The sequence below is a fragment of the Neolamprologus brichardi genome, chromosome 22 (genome assembly GCF_056152115.1).
Source record: "Neolamprologus brichardi isolate AB-2024 chromosome 22, ASM5615211v1, whole genome shotgun sequence".
NCBI classification, from domain to species: Eukaryota; Metazoa; Chordata; class Actinopteri; order Cichliformes; family Cichlidae; genus Neolamprologus; species Neolamprologus brichardi.
Genome location: NC_142124.1, coordinates 35,019,744 through 35,043,720, shown reverse-complemented (window position 1 = coordinate 35,043,720; position 23,977 = coordinate 35,019,744). Strand labels below are relative to the sequence as shown.

General features: G+C 43.0%; 1 protein-coding gene across 2 annotated transcripts in view; it reads left to right on the top strand.

Annotated features, from left to right (window-relative positions):
- Positions 1–22,571, top strand: part of LOC102793830 (NACHT, LRR and PYD domains-containing protein 12-like) — a 35,689-nt gene extending 13,118 nt beyond the window's left edge. Inside the window, exons 5-8 of one of the 2 annotated variants that reach the window (XM_087835305.1) lie at positions 610–783; positions 15,087–15,260; positions 21,073–21,119; positions 21,274–22,571. In XM_087835305.1, coding sequence (XP_087691431.1) covers positions 610–783; positions 15,087–15,260; positions 21,073–21,119; positions 21,274–21,806 — 928 coding nt within the window. In that variant the 3' untranslated portion in view covers positions 21,807–22,571. The remainder of the gene's footprint in view (positions 1–609; positions 784–15,086; positions 15,261–21,072; positions 21,120–21,273) is intronic. The other variant, XM_087835306.1, reaches the window with a different exon arrangement.
- The last annotated feature ends 1,406 nt before the right edge of the window (positions 22,572–23,977 follow it).

Sequence of the window (23,977 nt, the reverse complement as noted above, 5' to 3'; positions counted from 1 at the left end):
TATCTCTCTTTGAACAAGTTTATGTTTGTCTTTTTCTTCTCTCCCTCATAACAAGACAGCTTCTTCTGACTGAGAATATGTTTGAGTGATTTACTGATCCAGGGCTGCTTATTGGGGAAAATTGCTCCTGTTTTCAAAGTAATCCCCATTTTCCCAGAAAGAAATGTAAGTAGAAATAAATGAGCTAAGTGAGAACATGAGCCTTTAAAAAGGCTCTTCTGAGGCTGCTGCCAGCGGTCAAAGCCTCCAACAAAGCTCTGTAAGTAAATATGTGATCATAGCTTTGGTTTTTAAATGTTTATTCTAGTTAAGCCAAATCAGGTGGGAACAACTCAAATTAAATATCAAAATTATTAAGTGATCACTGGTACTTAGTTTGTTCAATACTGAATACATTGGAGCACAAACTGTCCACATTTCTGAAATATTTCTGGGTGTAACTGTTACCAAAATGCCATCTAGACCTAGCCTGTGGTTGTTATCTAAGTGATAATCAGTGCTAAGTTTTCTGACAAAAACAAGATTAAACAATGCTAAATATAATGGTATTTCATTACACTTCAACATAAGTGTTCTATTTTTTATAATTGTTTATCTGTTATTTTTCAGACTGAGTCACTGTGACCTGTCAGAGAGAAGCCTTGAAGCTCTGTCCTCAGGTCTCAGTTCTCAGTCCTCTAATCTGAGACAGCTGGACCTGAGTAACATTAACCTGAAGGGTTCAGGCGTGAAGCTTCTGTCTGAAGGACTGAAGAGTCCACACTGTACACTGGAAACTCTCAGGTGAGTTTAAGCATTGTTTTCTCATCAACTGACAGAATTAGCAAATTAATAATAAGGCAGTCCTCTAATAAGAGAAGATGTGGAGGTTTTCTGAAGTGCAACATACTCTTATGTTGACAAGTTCTAAAACAGGAAGTAGATCCTGGGAACTACTTCCTTTGTTATTGTCCAAGTAGAAACCTGATGGTGAAAATAGTAATTGCAACAATGCTGCTGTGTGCTGAAAGCAGACATCTCACAGATTCCGAGACTGCAGCTTTCATCACCGTCCAACAAAAAATCACTGAACCAGCCGTAAATGAAAGTCCAAAAAAAAAATGCTATTGAGTTAGCAGGACGCCACACACACCGAGCCAACAGGCTAGCAGATGACTCTGGCAAAACCAGAGGTGGAGGGTTTGTACATTTATATTAACAATGTAGGGTGCATGAACTCCACTACTACTCAGTCACTGCTCACCTAATGCAGAGTTTTTAATGGTCAAATGCAGACCTTATTATCTCCCCAGAGAACTCACTTCTATCATACTCATGCATTATATATCCCCCCTGATGCTAATGCTAGGTTAGCCATGAAAGAACTTTTTGCAGCCATTAACAAACACCAGGCTAAACACCCCGAGGCTGCCTTTATTGTTGCTGGTGATTTCAACCACACCAACTTAAAGACAGTCCTCCCCAGATTCCACCAACATGTCTCCTGCCACACCAGAGTGGACAAGACTTTAGACCATGTTTATTCCAACCTGGCTGGAGCCTTCAAAGCAATACCCCTCCCCCACACTGGACAATCGGACCATCTCTCCCTGTTCCTCACACCTCGGTATTCATCCAACGAGTGAAACCTGCTGTGAGGACCATTAAAGTGTGGCCAGAGGGGACAGATGCAGTGCTCAAGATCAAGACTCCAGACATCCAGAGGCCCTCAGAATACAAGAGACCAAGGAAGACCAACAGAGGGGCAGCTGCGCCACTGTCCCAGAAAGAGCTGAGGAGAGTCCCAGATGAGGGGTCACTCAGCAGCCGCGGAGCAGAGGCCAGGGGGGGTTGCAGTGACGTGCCCGTGAGCTCCGCCGGCAGCCAGCTGTGCCAGAGTGACCGAGCCCCAGGCCGAGAGGCCGAGGGCACCCCACCCCCGAAGTGGCCCGAGCGAGCCCCAGGCTCCAGGCCCCGATAAGCAGCCACCAAGGAGTGAGCCGGTGTGTACCTGGACGCCCACCCCCGGACACAAAGAACCACCAACGCACCGATGTCTGAGGGCGTCCGCCACTGGCAGGGGAAGTGGTGGGGGGAGATAGGCCTCCATACCTTAGAGGGCCTGAGATGTCCCCAGAGAGGTGGCGTCTGATACCCAACCTGACATATAGACACAGACAAACAGGCAAACACAGATACAAACATCCATTCCCACCCTCATGCTCTCATATGCAATTACTCCACACTCACCCAACGTGGAGACAGACATAGAGAGACACTGTACACACAATCACACTCCCCAAGCGTACTCTAAGAACCGGGTCTAGGTACCTTTGCCCCTGGAGGGGGAAACTGCACCCAGACCCAGGTGGTGTTACCCTTTTTCTCTGCGGTGGGGAGAAGCAGACCGCCCCGACTCCGCAGCAGCAGGGAGGCCCCACACTCCAGGCCCCAGTTGGACGGCCAACTCCTCCTCCCGGCCACCGCTCCAGCAGGTCGCAGAGAACGGGGGTGTGAGAAGACTCCTAACCTCCTTCCACCCACTCATATGTAGTGTTGATGCATGTGTGTTCTAAGGTGCATTTAAAACCCAGGAGGGCATGGAGCTACCTGCCAGAGAGCAGCAGGTAAGCGCATAGCCCCTCCTGATGTCTACGTATATTTAAAATTGAGAGGTGGGCAACGACGCCAGGGGTGAGGTTGTACACCCTGATGGTCTTCTGGAGTCCGTGTAGCGTGCCCACCCCCAAGGTCCTATATGTATGTGTTATGAGAGTGTGAGTAATATGAATGTCTAAGTTGTGAGATAAAATTGAGGCACAAGAAGCCAGAAGGGGACAGAGGGGGGGGATGCCTCCCCTGCACCCTGGTGACCCACCTTTACCCCAAGGCCCTGCATGTGTGGGTGATTGTGGTGGAGCGGGAAGAGGGAGGCAGCTGGAGATGGGGAGGGAAGGAAGGGAGGGGCAACTGACCCCTCCCTGGGGCCAGCTCCCCCGCTGACCCCAGTAGGCACCCCCATACTCCGCAACCCGCCAGGGAAAGTGGTCCCATGCCCATCCGGACCGGGGCCCAGAACAGCAGCACCACCCGGCCCCACAGAGCCTGGGACAGCCCACCTGACCCCACCACAGAGAAAACTGCACCCACCCTGTCATCCACTCATCTTCCAGACTACACAAGACAATAGACGCCCAGGCTGAGATCTTCCTCCACCTCTCCTGTATCTCCCCCTCCTGCAGAGTGAGCTCCTGAAGAGAGGAGAGCTCCTGCAAGGTGTAACAACCTCCCCCACCAGTTGAAGAGCCCCCCAGGTGGCTCGATGCACTGGCGGCACCCTGCGCCAGGGCCAGGCCCCCATACACTCACCCGCCCACAACCCCAGCAACATACCAACCAGGACCCAAGCCCCCGAGGCCCAGCCAGGGCCCCAGCCCAGAGACGGAGCGCCCCCAGAACCTCACGCCCGTCCCGGACCCACCCAGGGGCAGCCAGGCTACCAGGTCAGTAACCCACGTCCGTCAGCACAGACCCTCCCCTAGCTCCGCTGCACGCAACCACGAGGAAACCGTCACCTAAGAGCCAACAGAGCCCCTAATAGGCCATGACCGCTACCCCGGGTTGAGCCCCCCCAAGGAAGATGCTCCTGGGGAACCCCCCGACGCCCTAAGCCTGTCCCTACCCCCACACCAATCACAACAGTGAAGGTGGGACCAAACTATGACCCTCCACCCCCACTAGGTGATGGAGCTAATCAAAGGAGCCCAGAGCAATTGATCTGATGTGGTGGCAGAGGCTGTATCGAGATTAATGTAATCTAATAGATAATTTCTATATTGGTTAGAATTAAGATTATTTTTATTTTTCCAGTTCATGAGGACTGTTTTCTTGGCTATGCATAGGGCAGTGAAAACCATATGGGCTATCTTCTTATCTGTAGTGACATTATCTAAGCTGCCCAACAAACACACTAAAGGGGGAAGTTGGAATGTTACATTTGAGACACTTTGATAAGTCTTCACATATCTCGCGCCAAAACTTCTGAACTGGTGGACAGAACCAAAGAGCGTGGACATAATTGTCCGGTGTATTGGTTTGGCAGTGTGAGCAGTTGTTGGTAGACGTAAAGCCCATCTTGAACATCTGATGACCTGTATAGTGCACTCTATGTAGTATTTTGTATTGAATTAATTGAAGACTGGGATTTCTAATTAGATGAAAGGTTTTTAAGCAAATCTGAGACCAGAAGTTTTGGTCTAAGTTAACTGATAAATCCGCTTCCCATTTTGCAATAGGAAGTGATATTGATTCATCTGTTTTAGAAAGCATTCTGTATATTTTGGATAGTAATTTGGGGGTTTTAAGAGTAAGAAATTGTACCACACTTGGTGGTGTTTGTAGTTCAACTTGACCCGGTTAAATTTCTTTTTTACTATGGATTTAATTTGTTGATATTCTAAAAATCTTTTCTTGTTGATCCCATATTGTGATCGCCTTCTACCTTCTTTAAAAGTGGAATATGGTTTAATTTAGTTAGATCTGCAAGCTTGGGAGAAATATTAATACCTAAATATTTTATATTTCCCGATTGCAGTGGTGTAAAAGAGGAATTATGGAAGGAGCAATTAATCGGAAGGACTCTAGATTTTGACCAGTTAATTGAGTAATCTGATATTCTTGCAAAAGAGTTTATCAATTCAATCAGCCCAGAGATATTGGTTTGTGAATTTTGGAGAAAGAGTAACACATCATCCGCATAAAGGCTGATTTTATGTTCCACGTTCTTGCATTTTATGCCCTTAATTACTGAATTCTGTCTAATTGCTGTTGCTAGTGGTTCAATAAAAATTGCAAACAGTGAAGGGGAGAGTGGGCATCCCTGCCTGGTGCCCCTCAGGAGACAGAAGCTGGAGGATGTCTGGTCATTTGTTCTGACACAAGCTGTTGGGGAATTATATAATATTTTTAACCAGTTAATGAAAGAGGATCCAAAACCAAATTTGTGTAAAGTTGCAAATAGAAATTTCCAGTTAACTCTGTCAAATGCTTTTTCTGCATCTAAAGAGAATATTGTAGTTTCTAGGTTTTTACTGTATGAGTAGTCTATCAAATTAAGTAATTTACGTGTATTTGTTGATGAGTGCCTACCTTTTATGAAACCAGTTTGGTCAGGATGAATTAAGAGGGGGGTTATTTTTTTCCAGTCTCTTTGAGAGAGCTTTGCAGATTATTTTAAGGTCTACATTTATAAGGGATATTGTACGATAGCTTGAGGGATATACAGGGTCTTTGCCTGGTTTTAGCAGGAGATTAATGTTTGCAGAATTCATATTTGATGGAAGTCTGCCCTTTTCTTTGATTTCTAACAACGTTCTGTAAAAAACTGGTGCCAGAATCGTCCAGAATTCTTTGTAGAATTCTGCAGGAAAGCCGTCTGGACCTGGAGCCTTATTATTGGGCTACTTATCAGGGCTTCCTGGAGTTCACCTGGCGTCAGTGGTGAATCCAGTGCCATTGCTTGAGAGTCTAATAATTTTGGAAGAGTTATGTTGTCCAAAAACTGATCAATTTCATTTTTAGATGGGTTTATTTGCGGTGAATATAAAGTTTTATAGAAATCCCTGAAAATGTTGTTTATTTGTTTCGGTTCATATATTGTGTTCCCAGATGAATCTTGAACAGCACATATAGTTGTTTTTTATTTATTTATTTTTAGCTGGTTTGCTAGAAATTGACCGGATTTATTACCATGTTCATAATTTTGTAAGTGTAGTCTTTGTACTAAGAATTTTGTTTTTTTTATCAATTATCTCATTTAATTCGAGTTTTGTTTTGTGTATTTTGTTCAATGTTTCCTGATCTTGGTGGGACGCGTAGGCTTCTTCTAGGGATTTGATATTTTTTTCTAATTCCTAAATATTTTTGTTTTCTTTTTTCTTTTTATGTGATGAGAAAGAAATTATTTTACCTCTCATCACAGCTTTCCCTGCTTCCCATAGAACAGAAGCTGATGTTCCGGGAGTGTCATTAAAGTCTAAATATGAAGTCCACTCTTTTTTAAAATATTTAATAAAGTCTTCATCTTTGAGTAGTGAGAGTGTTTTTACTTGGCGTAGTATTATTCTTGTGTATTAGTGTTAAATATACAGGAGCATGATCACTGACAGCTATAGGGTGAATCTGTGTCTGAAACGTCACTCAGCAGTGAGCTGCTGACCAAAAAATAATCCAGACGAGAGTAGGAGTGATGGACATGTGAGAAGAAAGAATATTCCTTACTGTTGGGGTGAAGGGAGCGCCATGCATCGCAAAGACCAAAGTCGCTCATATACTGTTTGATTATATTTGTGGACTGCCAATTACGCTGAGTTCCTGCTGTATTGAGCCTATCCATTTCTTCATTTAGTCCAAGGTTGAGGTCGCCTCCAAGAACAAGTGTGCCATCTAAGTGTTCAGAGAGTGCACTGAAAAACCCGTGAAAGAATGAGGGATCATCAACATTTGGACCATATACACTTACAGTACATAGCTTTTTATCACGTATAGATAGTTTAATGATTAAGAATCTGCCCTCTGGATCTATAACTGTATCGAGTACTGTGAAATTAATATTTTTACGTATTAAAATTGCTACTCCCCTTTGTCTAGAATTATAACAAGCTGAGAACACATTAGGAAACTCAGGTGTTTTAAGTTCATTCGAACCTCTAAGAGGTCTGTGGGTGTCTTGTAAAAGGACAACATCTGCCTGTAGTTTTGGTTGGTTAAATATTTTTAACCTCTTTTCTCTGGAGCCAGCTCCATTTATATTCCATGTAACGAACCTCAGTGCACCCATAGATGTCTGTGTATAACTAGGGATGTATGCTGTGTGCGAGGCTTAGACAGGTGGAGAGAATACATCACTTGTTCATAAATAAAGAGAAGGAGAGAGAGAAAAAATGTGTGGCGAGATGCTCCCTGAGTCTGACTATGTGTGTGCATATTTACTAATATAAGTACGCTTGGCTTAAGTGTGTGTATCCTGTAGGTCTGTGTGTGCTGTCTGACTGATGTAAATGTGCTGCCGTTCAGCGCATGACTGTGCGTGATCGTGCTGTGCCTATGTGTCGAAATAAAGGATGTTGTTTGAGGATGAGTGTGGAAGCAGGTGATCAAAGCAGTGAAAGAAATAAAGAAAGAAACCAAGGACAAGGGTGAGCAGCATAAAAACAAGAGCGGGAAAAGAGAGAGAAAAAAACGAGAAGGAAAAAAAAACTTAAACATTCCAATTAAATCACTGACGGAGCGTGATGGTGTTAATTCTGCTATGAAATCACACTTAAGATGCGATTTGATACCGGTAAGTTAAACAGATGTTAATGCAAGTTAGTGTGAGTAGATAGGGAAAGGGTGTAGCTGATTCTTATCTGGTGTAAAGTTAATACAACCACGGAGTGATGTTGGGGTCGCGGTGGAGCTGTCCGTCCACGTACAGCCGGTCCACAGCGATGACAGCGCGGGAGCCCTTCTGGATGAAGCCGCGTTGGATTGGGAAGAGGACCCTGCATCGTTCCAGGATCTCTTTGGGGAACTGGTCGTTCACGCTGAAGTCCGTTCCTTTTAATTCCCTGCTGTGGCTTTTCACATGTTGCTTTTGTTTGAAGTGGCCGAATTTGGCCACGATAGGACGTGGTCTCCCGGTCGCAGCCCGCATGGGGCCGAGGCGATGTACCCTATCGAAGACGATGTTCTTCTCCGTGTCCTCCGGCAGCTTCAGGTGGGTTTTGATGAAGCTTTTTACCGTGGTCTCCGCGTCCTCTCCAGCGGCTTCTGGAATACCAGAAAATACAAGATTATCACGCATGCCACGAGCTTGTAGATCAATAACTGTTTCTTTTATTTTTTTATTTTCTCTATTTAGCTGAGTAACATTGTCGGTGAGAGATTTCACCGACTCCCTTAGCGTGGCATTTTCAGCAGCGAGCGTTTCCACTTGCTGCTGGCTGAACTCCAGGGATTCTCGCAAGGATTTAAATTCCCGGTGAAGAATCTCCACCAAGGACAGCCTTGCATCAAAACTGGACAATCGTTTGTCGATTGACTCCAGTATTTTGACAATATCTTTGCCGGCTGGCAATGTTGTGCCGGGGGAATCTGCCGGGCGTTGTCTTTTCTACAACGGCGTCTCAGATTTGGCTGGGGAAGCTGCGCTCTGGGCCTTCTTCATCACGAGATCTTGGAAGCACTGATCAATGTAATCTTGGAGAGCCTCTAAACTCTCCCCGTTGTTCTCCAGGGTGTTGGAGATGATTAAGCAAATGTTGTTAGTTATAAGACAATTGATAAGTGTATTTGGTAATACTGAAGCTTAAAGGAATTTGTTCAAATCTAAACTACCATTTGCTTTAATTTTCCGCCAAAATCTCCAGCGTCTGACGTCAGTTACAACATGAGTCGCTTACCTTGTCCGTCGCTTACCTTGTCCGTCACTTCCGTCTGTCGCAGTTACTTATATCCTTTTCTCTCTCTCAGAATGACAAATGTGCTGAAAATCAGGCAGACAGGGCTCTAAGGTTTCAGGAAGCACTGGTAAAGTAGAACGAAGCCTGCGCCCCATGAGAAGTTGAGCCGGGCTGTAGCTATTCGCCAGTGTGGATCGCTTTTTTGAAGAGATTTTTGATGGTCTGGACGCCTCTCTCTGCGGGTACCTGGGACTACTGGTGACATGCTCAAAACAGTAGTCCTTTACAAAGTCTTTCATTTCTTGACATGCAAATTGTGGGCCATTATCGGTAATCAATGTTTCAGGTATCCCATGGCGTACAAATATTGACTTTAAATGCACAATCACATTGGCTGAACGAGTTGGGCTGAGTTGAGCAATCTCGACATATCTCGAGAAATAATCTACTACCAACAGATAGTTTTTGTCTTGTAGTGTGAACAAATCAGCTCCTAAATTCTGCCATGGCCTCTCAGGTAAACGTGTGGGCATAAGAGGTTCCCTCACATTGACTCTCTCCTGTATGCACAGCCTGCACTTAAGGACAAGTTCACTGATCTGATTACTTAAGCCTGGCCACCACACTGCTTGTCGGGCGCGTTCTCGACACTTAACTACCCCTTGGTGTCCCTCGTGTATTTTGTCCAAAACTACATTCCGCATGTTTGCAGGTGTGACCAACCTTGTGCCTCGTTGTAGTAGTCTATTGTGTACACTCAAAACTGCTCTTTCTGACCAGTAGTGTTTTACCACTCCCTGCGGCTGGTTCCTGTCAGGCCAGCCCTCTGCACAGAACTTCATGACTTGGGAACAGACGCTGTCAGACTGTAGCTGCTCATGGAGATCTGTAAGATATTTGCTGCTAGTAGGAAAGCCCTCCAGCACTGTGTCAACAGAAATATCAGTGTTCTCCATAAGATCATTGTCTCTGGGCATCACACTGTGTGTCAGCGGTAACCGTGAGAGCGTGTCGGCTGTGGTGAGGCTTTTGCCTGGAATGTGCCTTACAGTGTAAGAATACCTCATTAGGCGCATGCGGAATCTCTGTATCCGTGGTGGAAGCAAATCCCAGGCTTGCCCTCCAAGTAGGCTACGAGTGGCTTATGGTCAGTCTCAAACTCAAATTGTAGCCCTAGAATAAAGTCACTGAATCTTTCACAGGCCCAGGTGAGCGCCAGCGCTTCTTTTTCCAGCTGAGCATAGCTCTGCTCTGTGGGTGTCAATGATCGTTAGACATACGCGACTGGTGACCACACGTCATTGTCTTTCTGTAGCAAAACTGCCCCCACCCGTATGAAGAGGCATCTGCTGAGATCTTTTGGGGTTTGTTTGGGTCGTAAAGCTGTAGTACCGGTGCAGATGACAGTTCTTGTTTTAAACTGTAAACGCATTTTGTTGCTCGTGCCCCCAGTACCACATGTTTTTAGTAGAAAGTAAGTCTCTCAGTGGTTTGTCTTTTTCAGAGAGGTTTGGGATGAATTTCCCCAGCTGATTCACCATTCCTAAGAAGCTCCTAAGCTCACTCACGGTGCTTGGCTCTTTCATATTCTGCACCGAACTAATTTTGTCAGTGTCAGGACTCATACCTTCAGATGACACAATGAATCCTAAGAATTTCACTGCTCTTTTGCCAAACTCACATTTTGACATGTTCAGGGTGACGCCCGCCTTCTCAGCACGGCCGAGAACAGCATGGAGTCTCATGTCGTGCTCCTCTTTCGTGGATCCCCAGACCAGGATGTTGTCCATGTGGCACACGACTCCCGCGAGGCCGGCTGTCCCTTCCGTCACCATCATGTTTTGAAAATGCTCTGGTGCACTGGAAATACCAAATGGCAAACGATTGAAATGGTATCTACCAAATGGCGTAATAAATGTGGTGAGGAGAGCAGATTCTTTGGACAGCGGTATTTGCCAAAAGCCCATGTTAGCATCGAGCTTGGAGAAATACTGCGCACCTGTGAGCATGCCTAGCGTTTGGTCTGCAGAGGGGAGGATATATCTTTCACGACACACCGACTGATTTAATGGTGTCATGTCCACACAGATGCGGACTTTCTCTTTGTCCCTTTTGGGTGCTACGACCATGCCGCAACACTAGTCTGTGGGCTCTTCCACACGACTGATTACTCCCAACTGTTCCATCCTCTCCAGCTCTGTTTTGACTTTGCTCAGTAGTGGCAGTGGAACACGCCTCGGCACTTTCAGTGAATAAGGTTTAACGTTGGCCTACAGCTTAATCGTGTATGGTTTTTGAACAAGCCCAAGCCCATCACATAGTTTCGGGTACGCTTTCTTCACTGTCTCAAGGTCAATATTGTCCATTTGGGCAATTAGTTTCAGTCTCACAGAAACTGTCCTGCTTAAGAGAGCTACACGCAGATTTCTGACTACATAGATTGTCTCTGTAGTGCTTCTGTCACTGTAGGAAATGTCCTCCTTTGTAGACCCAAGTACGGTCAGTGCTGCACCTCCTGGTCCATACAGTGGCTTTTCAGCTTTTTGCAAATGTTCATTGGGCTGCTTAATGTCTTTGAATGTCTCCTCTGAGATAGCTGTGACATCTGCCCCCAATTCGAATTTAAATGTCATGCCCAGATGTCCTCAGATTGTTTTGCCATTCTGATAGCTTTAGTTAGGGTCAAATCTTTGTCGAGCTGCATTCTCTCCGACAGTGATGAATCTTTAAGACCCACAATGAGCCTATCCCTCAAAAGTTCATCGGGAAGTTCACCATATTCACAGTTTTCAGTGAGAGCATATAGAGCTGTTATGAAGGAGTCAACTGTCTCTGCTGGCTGTTGTACTCACTTCAAGTCCCCTTAGCACGTCATCAGCCTCGTCTCCCATGCAGTAATGTGTTCACTTGGTTAGCATCTGTGGAGCTGTTCAGATTACTTGCCACTCTGAAACGCTCAAAACGTCAGATCCACTTCTCTCACTCCTGGGGCTTTGCAAAGTCGAATGTTTCTGGTGGTTTGATGGTGAAAGTAGCCGCTGGCGGAGCCGCCATAACCGGGCCAGGTGCCGCTGCTGCCGCCAGTAGAGCTGCTGCTTGCTCCGTCATGTTTGTCGCTAGCCAATCGGCAAGCTGACTTTCTTTTCAGTTTTCTCAGTTCACCGAGTGTACTTCTGACACCATGTTGTGTTGGGCTCTTGAATAAAACTCCTGCTCAAGCAATAACGTGGAGCAACAACCATCTATTATTTTTAGCTTACTCTCGTGCTGTTTACATGCCACACATTTCCTGTTTAGTGGGTAAGTACTGCCCCCTAGTGGCGCATGCATGTACATCAATATAGATTACACCACAGCTTGCATTTAAATACAGTTCCCCGATTCTTTGTGTACCTGGTCTCTACCACTACACTTGCTGTCTGTGGAACATTTCTGTTTTCTTTCAAATAATGGTATGATCCCAGTCTATCTCTTAAAGTGATTGGCCACATGGCTCATCAGAGTAACATCTGGGCCATGCTCACATTGATTATCAGCAACCCTGAAAATTCATCAATAATTGACATGAAATTATCTCAAGGGCTGGATTTTGCCCACAGGCCATGTGTTTGACACCCCTGGTTTAGACAGTTTAGTATTCAATGTGCTAGTGAGTAAACTCCCAGCTAACTAGCAAACCAGCTAAGAGCAGCCACAAGCTGCGACTGCATCTTTCTAACAAGAGCGTCAGACACTCAGACTGGTTTTCTTTGTGGATGATGATGTATTCTCACACTGATCCTTCATGGTGATGGTGCCATTCACCATCACCATGAAGGTGCTCCTGGATTCTTCATCATCATCTCCATCAGCCCTCACAGTACTCCACCTTCATCAGCTTCATGTTCAGGAGCCCGGATGACAGTAATTCTTTCCATGGGTTATGGTGGGACATTGAGAGCTGAAGTCAAACAGAAGTGAGAAATGAAAGACTGATTAATTTCTATTTAGTCTTGTGATGTGCAGCTTTGTTCAGAGCATTAAGGCCCAGCAAAGATTACTGAGGTCATAGAGTCACTGATGAAATCTGTGTGCTTATAGAAACTGAAACCAGATGAACCAGAATAGAAGGACATTAAAATGAAGTGTCAGCTACACAAAGGCAAAGCTATTCAGTTGTTGGTGTGAGTTATTTAAATGGAGGATGGAGTCAGACTTTAAGCTGCTGGACTCAGTCACTATATCCTGTTCTCCTCATAGAACCTGGACACACAGATTCACCTGTGACACAGTGACACTCAGTGTGGGCTACACACACATTAGAAAGTGGATCAGTCACACTTGTGCAATCATTTGTTGTGCTGGGCAACCATGGACACTTTGAATCACGATTAATGGCTTTGTTACAGCAACATATTTTAATAGTACTGCAGTATGAGAAGTGCAACATTCAGTGTGCAGAAACAAATCAGGTGCTTTCTAACAGCAGCGTTCCCTTTAACACAGTAGCAGTTCAAATATTTCTGTCAATCTGAGCTGAAACATGAATCTAATCAAATATCAAATCAAACTTCTTTGCCTCTGCCAGGACGTTAACATTTGATCTAGTTTGTTCCAAACAAAGTTCTCCTCAGAGTCCAGAGCCACCATCATTACATTATAACAGGCACCTTTGATCAACAGCAAGTGGACATTTATAAATGTGTGTTTTCAGAACAGGAACCAGCAGAACTATTGTTCTGTTATCAGAGAGCAGCACAAACGCTCATCAGCTCATTTACTGTGCAGGGACTTTGAGTGTGTGAAGTGTGTGTTTGTGCTGGATTTCCTTTGGAGAATCTCAGTCAGAAACAAGACAAAGAAAAACTCTTTCAATAGTCCAGGTTGAGTTGACAACATGAACTGCATTTATCTTCCTCTGACTTGACATTTTCTTCCTCCTCTGCACCGAGCCAGCTGCTAAGACACACAAGCTCATTGACTTTTTCTGATGATAAAGAAACTCTCTTCTTCTGTACAATATGAGCAGCAACAGAGAACAAGCTTTCACAGGTACAGATGAGAAATACAGTGAGAAATACACCATGACAAATATACCTGCAGGGTTCCAGCTGTGCACTCTGTCCGTGTCAGCTGTGGTTGCCATAGCAACCTAGGTGTTGTGTGCGGCAAGTCCCTGAGCGGCTGCTCGTTCCTGCAGATCCTTTTGAATCATGTCCAGAGTGAAGTCCATCTGGTTGGACTGTCTTGTATCAGTGACTCTTTCTTTTGTCCATGTTCAGTTTGTTGCTGTTCTAATTCTACAGCGTTTGCTGGACTGTGTTTAAAGTGGCCCACAACCTTTGTGCATTTGGCCAGGACATTGTCAAACTCACTGTTCTGTGACAGAACGCTGAAGAACGTGCACGATGCAGGGGGACGTGTTCAAAGGCAGACGTCTGGCAGCAGCCATCATATTTCTTGCACTATCTGTACTGAGTGTGCTGACTTTATTTCAAATGTCCCACTGCTGTGCAACATGAATCACATGTTCTGCACGTTTCTGTAACTCCCAGGTAACCATGGTTACCCAGCTACGCCCAGTAGTCTCCAGAGAGACCAACAGCAGGTTCATGTTGTAACGCCGTGGCTTTCGTAGTCTCTCCTTTTTCTACAGGTCATGTGTTCTTCTTGTGATGGTGCGTCTTGAAGGAGCCTCATACATGCCGTCATTTGTTGATCCTAAGAACGTTCTTCAGACCGACTTCTTCAACAACACTAATCGGCCTGCAGTTTGTAGCTACTCACTTCACTGTGGCATTTGTTACCTTGTCTTTCTTTGATTTATCTAGACTCCTCCCACAAGCTGATCCAACGTAATCTGCCCAAGCCTCCCACCTCTGTTTGTTTGGGTGGTTTGTTTGCTGCCATCAACAGCGTGTAATTGTGTTAATCAATTAATGAGTTAACGAGATAATAACAGGTTAACTTGCACTAATAATTAGACTTTGGTGACAAACTGATGTGATCTCCATGTTTCCTTTGTTGGACTGTGGGCGAGTGTCAGAACTGAATGTACTGAGTAACATGTAGAGTTTAAATATGTGTCAGTTCCAGATTTAGAGCTCTAAAGTGCAGCTATCATGTTAGGAATATGTTAGGAATAGACAGGAACACTGAGCACACTGAGGTCAAATCTTTATTTATCCACTCGCTGCATTCTTGATGTTCATGAATTCAGCAGGTTCATGATTGTCTGCAGCATTAATTTCATATTTCCATCTAAAGTGTTGAATTTGACTGTTTGATGTTCTTTATGATCTCTGGCACCAGTTCATCTGTAGGCTGAGCTCAGTCCATCCATTTAGTGAAATAATGTTTAAAGGTCTCCTTGTTCTGTGAGCGTGCACAGATCCTGAAACAGAAAGCCTGGGTTACAGAGAAATGATCATCACTGTGATGATGCTCATCATCTCTGCCTCACCAAGTGCTGCTCACAGTCGATTGTCTGATGTTTGGGGCTTTCTCTCTAATATTGGAGGCTGTTATCTTACACTGTTAAACAGCTTGAGATGACTGTTGTTGTCTGTTGGGAATTGTCACCTATAAATAAAGTTACATTGAATGGATGTAAATGGACAGCTGTTATTGTGACAAAGAGAAAATGGTTGTTGACAGATAGAGTGTTGTTTTGTGTGTCTGCAGTCTGTCAGGCTGTCTGATCACAGAGGAAAGCTGTACTTCTCTGGCCTCCGCTCTGAGCTGCAACCCCTCCCATCTGAGAGAGCTGGACCTGAGCTACAATGATCCAGGGGAATCAGGAATGGAGCTGCTGTCGGCTGGAGTGAAGGATCCAGGCTGGAGACTGGACACTCTCAGGTATGGAGAGAATGTCTGAGAGAGGAGGAAGAGCTGGAAACATTTCCTGTGTCCTTCACTCACTTCCCGCTTGTTTCCTGCAGATGAGACATGAACAATCACACATGCAGGAATATTTTCAGGGACAGACACACTAGTCTAGCTGGATAGTACATGGATATTTATGTAGGGGTCTCCAAGGAGTGTTTGCAGGAAGATTAATGATAACTGATAAGTCATGTTGAGAGTTTCATTAAAAGTAGACCTAGAGTTAGGTCCATAAATATTTGGACAGAGACAACATTTTGTAAATTTAGATACACTTTATTAGGTCACAGGTGTACCTGAGATAGTGGCCACTGTGTACCTAATAAAGTGTCAGCCATAAAGTGTTCAGTTGAACTGAAGAAGCTTCTCGGATGAGAGGTGAAATGTCTTCAAGCAACTTAAAGAAGTCCAGACGCTTTTCTTTACAAGCTCCTTTGACTACGATGACCTGGATGACTGAGAACCTTCACAGACATTCAGCCATGGGTATGTTTCCCATGCTGTATGTTCACAGTGACAGTCAGTGACACTGACAGAAGGATGAAACAAGGCTGTGAATCATTTCAGTCTGTGTGTGTGACAAAGAGGCAGACAGGAGCAGCAAACATTTGGAAATGGCAGCTTACTGGAAACTCTGATAAGCTCAGGTTTTGTGTGACCATGTGTACTCTGACAAACTCTACATTCACAGCTGAATTTACAATAAATGTGTTCTCAAGTGCACAGTTTTCTGTTATTGTTCTCAAACAACAGAATGAGAATGAAATATTGATTTTAACCCGGCCCATAAAAAGCATTAGTTTAGCATCATTAGCTTATCAGAGTTTCCAACATGGTCACACAAATCCTTAGCAGAGCAAAGTGACCTACTTAGCATTAGCTGCTCTAGTTGTAAAAAGCAAGGGAAAACAGTATAAGAATTAGCTGCTAATGGCAGCCTACTTAGCATAAACTCTTCACAACGTTGTAACGCAAGGGAAAAAAGTCACTCATGGAAGCCTACTTTGCATTAACTCCTTACTAATATAATGCTAATTCACATGAAATTAGCATTATCTGCTCATATTGTTATAAGGAAAGAGAAAACGGTATTAGCATTAGCTGCTAATGATTATTCACCCCTAATTAGAACAAGCCGCTAAAAGCAACCTTCTTAGCATTAACTCCTCACATTGTTGTTAGCCAAGGGAAAAGAGTATTAGCATTAGCTACTATCATTGTTAGTAAATAAGAGAAAACAGTGTTTGCATTATTGGATAATGCTAACTCACATTAAATTAGCATTAGCTATTCAATCAATCAATCTTTATTTATAAAGCACTTTTCATACAGAAACGTAGCCCAAAGTTCTTTACATGGTTAAAAGCAGCCCACCCCACTCCACCCCGCCCTCCAACTCACTCCCCACACTGTCATTAACATAAACAATCATGGATACATACAACCCCCCCCCCCCCCCCCCACATACGCACACACACAAACACTTAAAGGGTAAAATTGGGCTGGGCACACATGAGCTAGGTGAGGAAACACTATCACAGGGAGCCATCTGCACCGGCAGCCGATCACAGACCGCAGCCTCCAGGCTGGGCACACAGCAGGAGGCAGGCAAAGAAGCCCCCCAGCCAGGCTGAGAAGACCCACAGAGCCCCAGCAGCCACAGTTGATCACAGCCCTGGTGCAGAGAGCCCCCTGCAAGGAAACACTGGAGTTATGACCCAATAAGAATATGTACAGGATAAAAAGATAAAATAAATAAGAATGGGATACAACATAAATATAAATAGAGCAAGAAGATAAAAATGAAAGAATAAAATCAATAAATATTAGGTAAAACCTAAATTAATAATATAGATAGAATAACAGGATAAAATAAATAAGCATAAAATAAATCATCGTTAGGTAAAAGCTCAATTAAAAAGGTGGGTCTTGAGCCTGTTCTTAAAAACATGTACGTTCTCTGCGGCCCTGAGCTCCTCCGGCAGGCTGTCCCACAGACGAGGACCATACCACTGAAAAGCTGCCTCACTGTGAGTATGTGTCCTGACTTTAGGAACAATCAAAAGGCCAGTACCAGAGGACCTCAGGGTCCGCAAGGGTTCATATGGTAAAAGCAAATCTGAGAGATAAGAAGGCTCAAGACAATTACGACATTTAAAAACCAATAAAATAACTTTAAAATCCATCCTGAAACACACAGGGAGCCAATGCAGCAAATCTAAAACTGGTGTAATGTGGGCCCGCCCTCTGGTCTTCGTCAGCACACGAGCTGCAGAGTTTTGTAAAAGTTGTAAAGGTGAAATATTCTTTTTAGGAAGACCAGAGAGCAGGGCATTACAGTAATCAAAGTGACTGGTAATAAAAGCATGCATCAACATCTCCGTGTTGGCCCAAGAGAGAATAGGGCGGACTCTGGCTATATTACTTAGATGATAAAATCCAATTTTGGTTACATGTTTAATATGTGGGATAAATCCAAGCTCAGAGTCAAAAATAACACCCAGGTTTTTCACTTGTAGTGAAGGACATAGTGAAAATGCCTGTAATTTAGACAAGAGTTTTTTCTCTCTGAGCCTTAGGACCGATGATTAAAACTTCAGTTTTGTCCTTGTTAAGCTGTAAAAAGTTTTCTGCCATCCAAGATTTTATATCTAAAATACAGTTAAAAAGGGCATCCATTGGTCTGGGGTCTGGTGTTAACAACAGCGTACTTAAAATTAGCTGCTCACATTGTTAAAAAGTAAGGGAAAACAGTATTAGCATTAGCGCATAATACTAATTCGCGTCATGGTAGCATTAGCTGCTCACATTGTTATAAGGAAAGAGAAAATGGTATTAGCATTAGCTGCTAATAATTATTCACCCCTAATTAGAGTTAGCCCCTGTCGCTACCCGATCCGTACCGGAAACCCGATCGGTACCCCGCATGCGCGAAAGGTGTCTACTTCCGGTCGTAGCGTTTTACGATAGTTATGGGTCAGAGTATCGGTTAAGATGTTAAGAATAATAAGTATATCTTAAAATGTTTGCAATAATGAAGCATTTCAGTACAATGTAGACAAAAACGAAAAATAAAAAGATAGTTACGGATCGGGACTCCCCGATCCTTACTGCGCATGTGCAAAGTCGGACGGTACAAATCGGGTCTACCCGATCCGTACCGCGCATGTGCAGATGTTTTCTTCTTCTTCTGTTTGTTTAATGGCAGTGTACTCCCCAGTGTACGAGGATACTGCCACCTGCTAACCGAGCGAATGAACCCCATTGTAAAATGAATTGGCGTCATTACAAACGTGTGTCGAGTGTGTTTATGCTTGTCTGTGAGGAGAGGATTGACTGGAATAGTGATGATGATGTCCGCTATCACTGTCAATTGTCAGTAAACACTTAATCTGGCTGATGAATCTTCACGTGACACATTGCTAAATCAATATTATTAAGTCTGTAATTAAGCGCCATTCTTCTTATTTTACGGCGCTGTTGTTCAATCGGGGAACGCTCTCTGTTGAGGAGAAAAGCATGAATTTGTTTGTATACGGATTATCCATTGTTTAAATGTCCCGGGCAGTCGAAAAGGAGGCAGAGCTGTTAAGAAATGCTAGGAGCTAACTGGGCGCTAACCATATCATTCAAATATATTGAATGTCGCAATGTTGGCAAAGAGAGGAAGTGACGTAAGATTTGCGCATGCGGGGTACCGATCGGGTTTCCGGTACGGATCGGGTAGTGACAGCCCCTAATGGCAGACTACTTAGCATTAGCTCCTGACATCCTTATAATGCAGGGGAAAAGAGTTAGCATTATCAGAAAATGCTAATTAACATCAAATTAGCATTAGTTAATAAAGGTAGACTTTGTATCATTATCTGCTGTCGTTCTTACAATGCAAAGGAAAACGGTATGAGCATTAGCTGCTAATGCTTATTCACCTAAACTTAGAATTAGCCACTAATGGCGTTCTATTTAGCATTAACACTTCACATCGCAGGGTAAAATTGAACGAAAAATTGTGTTAGTATTAGCTACTCATGTTGTTAAAAAGTTAGAAAAAACATTGTTAGCATAAGCGGATAATGCTAATTCACCACAAATTAGTAATAGCTAATAACGGTAACCTACTTAGCATTAGCTGGTCACATTGTTATAGCAATGTTTTTGCAATGGTTTTAGCATTAGCTGCCAATTCCTATTCTCCTAAAATTAGCATAAGCCACTAATGGCAGTCTACTTAGCATTAACTCCTCACTAATATAATGCTAATTCACATCGAATTAGCATTAGCTGCTAGCATCAGCCCACCTAGCACTAGCTGCTCACATTGTTAAAAGGGAAGGGAAAACGATATTACCTGGTAATAATTATTCACCCCTAATTAGAATTAGCCGCTAATGGCAGCATACTTAGCATTAACTCCTCACATCGTTATAGTGCAAGTGAAAAGTGTTAGCATTATCGGATAATGCTAACTCGCATCAAATTAGCATTAGCTAATAACCGCAGTCTTCTTAGCATTAGCTGCTTACATTGTTATAATGCAAGGGAAAAGAGTTAGCGTTAACGGATGATGCTAATTCATGTCAAATTAACATTAGCTAGTAATGGCAGCCTACTTAGCATTAACTCCTCACATCGTTATAATGCAAGGGAAAAATAGTTAGTATTATTTGATAATGCTAATTCACATCAAATTAGCATTAGTTAATAACGGCAACCTACTCAGTATTAGCTGCTCACATTGTTAACATTTAAGGAAAAATAGTGTAAGCATTAGTTACTTAAATTGTTAAAAAGTAAGAAAAAACATTGTTAGCATTAGCGGAATGAATTAGGATTAGCTAATAACGGCACCCTACTTAGCATTAGCTGCTCACATTATTATAAATCAAGATTATATGGTATTAGCATTAGTTGCCAATGCTTATTCACCGAAAATTAGCATTAGCCACCAATGGTAGCCTATTTAGCATTAACTTCTTAATACTAAATGAAGTTAATTGATGCTAAATAGGCTTCATTGAAGGGAATGTAGTGTTAGCATTAGCTACTGATATTGTTATAAAGCAAGAAAATATGGTATTAGCATTAGCTACTAATGCTTATTCACTTCAAATCAGCATTAGCCTACTTAGCGGTAGCTGCTCACATTGTTATAAAGCAAAGGAAAACGATATGAGCATTAGGTTCTAATGCATATTTTCCTTAAATTAGACGTAGGTGCTAATGGCGGTCTACTTAGATTAGCCGTTCACATTGTTATAAAGCAAAGGGAAAACAGTGTTAGCATTAGCGCATAATGCTAATTCACATCAAATTAGCATTAGTTAATAACGGCAGCCTATTTAGCATTAACGCCTCACATTGTTATAATGCGAGGGAAAAGAGTTAGCATTCAGTGTGTGAATGTGAGAGTGAATGAGTAGTGGCATTGTAAAGCGCTTTGGGTGCCTAGTAAAGCGCTATATAAATGCAATCCATTATTATTATAATTATTATAACACTCAACATTTTTAAAACCCGGTTGGAAACACATTTGTACTCTGTAGCTTTCAATTCTGACGAGTCTTTATAGTGTATGTGTATGTTTCCTATTTTATCTCTACTCTGTGCAGCACTTTGGCTCAACCTGTTTTTAAATGTGCTGATAAATAAATGTAGATTTCTTTGAATAAAACAGTGGAGCCGTGCTTTGAGCCATCCTCAGTGTGTAACAGTGTGTGTATGAGAGCCATGTAATGTCCATGTGTGCATGCTGACTGTGCTGCTCTGACCCCCCTCCTCCTTTCAGGGTGGAGCCTGCTGGAGTCCGATGGTTGAGACCAGGTCTGAGGAAGTGTAAGTGTGTTTTTAATGGGATTCATGAAAACAAAGCCGCACACATTCAACCATCTTCATCATTCTGATCTCAGGAGTCATCATCAAAGTGTCGATCAATGAACAGATGATGGATCAATAACTGCAGCTGGATTGTGTTTGTTCTCTCCATCAGATTCCTGTCAACTCACAATCAACACAAACACAGTGAACACAAACCTCCAACTGTCTGACAACAACAGGAAGGTGACACGTGTGAGGAAGGTTCAGTCATATCCTGATCATCCAGACAGATTTGATGTTTATGAACAGCTGCTGTGTAGAGATGGTCTGACTGGTCGCTGTTACTGGGAGGTCGAGTGGAGAGGAAATGTTGATATATCAGTGAGTTACACAAGAATCAGAAGGAAAGGAGGCAGTGATGACTGTGTGTTTGGACACAATGATCAGTCCTGGAGTCTGAGCTGCTCTGATGATGATGGTCCTCATTCTGTCCTTCACAATAACAGATCAACATTCATCTCCTCCTCCTCCTCTGTCTCTAACAGAGCAGCAGTGTATGTGGACGGTCCTGCTGGCACTCTGTCCTTCTACAGAGTCTCCTCTGACTCTCTGATCCACCTCCACACCTTCAACACCACATTCACTCAAACTCTTTATCCTGGGTTTGGGTTCTTGTCTCCTGGTTCCTCAGTGTCCCTGTGCTGAGTGGGGTGTAAAGAGTGTCTCCTGTTACAGAAACACTCTGACTGTTGAACAGATAGTCTGTACATGTCTGTCTCTTTCACTCACTAACACGTTTTCAGATTCATGGATTCAATCAGTTGATGTTTGAAACTCTTCTAAATGATTCCTTGTAAACTTCTTCCTCTTCAGTCACAAACAAACAGGAAGTGATGTCACATGTGTTCCTGTCCACACAGCAGAATGAGTCTATTGCTGACAGTGATGTACAAACAGAGTGAGCATTTCTGAGGCCCAAAATAAACTGAGTAGTTCACTGAATGAACAATGGACTGTGAGCTCAGTTCCTTCATCATTAGTATGGATTATATATGTATATGTATTATATTAGTATCATATATATCAGGTGCTGCTGCTGCTGGTTTCAGTCATTGTGCAAATGTGCTGTTTGTAAGGTTGTAAAGCTGCAGTCAGCTGAGACTGAAGAAGTCACCTGATCAGTGAGCAAACGTTTCTGAAAACGTCCAGATGAACAGAATCAACCTTTTGGGATCAGCCAGCAATGCAGCATCATTGTTGTTCAGGTTCAGAGGTTTGCAGGAATGAACTGATGACCAGAAACAGCTGCAAAGTCCAATAAAATACCAGCTGGAGTTCAGGTGCATTTGAAGAAGTCAAAGAAAAGTAAGGATGGCAAAGGGCGATGTTTTCTTCCAAAGAACTGAAAACATGGTCGACGCCTCATTAGAAGAATAATCTGGACATCTGTGAGGAACTCTAACCAAGAAAGCAACACAAGAAAGCAACGTCAAACAGATCCAACAGACAGTTGGCAGCCTTAACCCAATTTTCGGGATGAATAAAGTATGATCAATCAATCAATCAATAACTAATCTTATATTTTAAGAATCCTTGTTGTTTTATGGTGAGCAGATGTGGTACGAAACAACAGAAAATTGATAAAGTTTACCTTAAATTCCTTGATTTATTTTCTCAGTTAAAAACAAAACAAAACAAACAAACAAAAGAAAAAAAGAATACAAATCGGTCAGACCTCAGAATATTCAGTTTGGCTTGTGGGCTCTCCACTGCAGCAGACAGAAGCTTTACTGCTGAATCATTCAAGCTGTTGGTACTCAGGTTCAGCTCTCTCAGACTACAGGACTGGGAGCTGACCACTGACAACAAATCTTTACAGCCTTCCTCTGACAGGTTACAGCTGCTCAGCCTGAAAAAAACAACAAGAACAACAAAACAATGATATTTATTATCAAATAAAATCTCTTTATATGTTGAACCTAAGTAATTGAATGTGTACAAATGAGTACACTACAATGCACAATTAAATAAAAAATGTTCAAGAATTTAAGTGTAACAGAAGAAAAATATTTCAAATTAAACACAATTATTCCAATGTATGTAAATGGAAACCAGTGAAGAGCAGGTTAATTTAGTGACAGTAGTTCAGTGTCTGCTGGCACAGGCCTGTGAGTACTGCAGTATTACAGTTACTACAGTACTGCTGGTCATTTTATTAATTTTAATATGTGTGATTACTGTAAATGTAGTTATAAATAATGTATCACATCCTGGACTTGGTGCAGACTCTCGTTTCATTTTCTGTCTAAAACCTGCTTTAGCTCATTCCCCTTTAAAGCCCCGCTTTACCTAAAGGCCAACTTTATTTTGATTGGATGATTTCATAAAGCACGCTGAAGGGCAGCAGCCAGTCATCATGAGCTCCATCTCCTCCACTTTCTGGTTTAGAAATTATAAGAAACTGTAAACCTCATAAAAACTCATCTTGATGCATGCTCAGTCATCCAGGTTAGTAAAATCCAAAAGTTGATTCTGTTCATCTGGACATAGAGCTTTCAGTGGGGGAAACGTTTTGTCACTCATCCAGGTGACTTCTTCAGGCTCTGCTGACTGCAGCTTTCCCCAATCTTATAAAAAGTACATCTGCATAATGACTGAAACCTAATGGTCAAGGAACTGACCTCCCAGCCTATTGTTCCTTCAGTGGGCCGGTTTCAGTCATTATGCAAATGTACTTTTTATAAGATTGGGGAAAGCTGCAGTCAGCAGAGCCTGAAGAAGTCACCTGGATGAGTGACAAAACGTTTCTCCCGCTGAGAGCGCTACATCCAGATGAACAGAATCAAACTGTGGGGGCTCATAAAATCATGATTAGA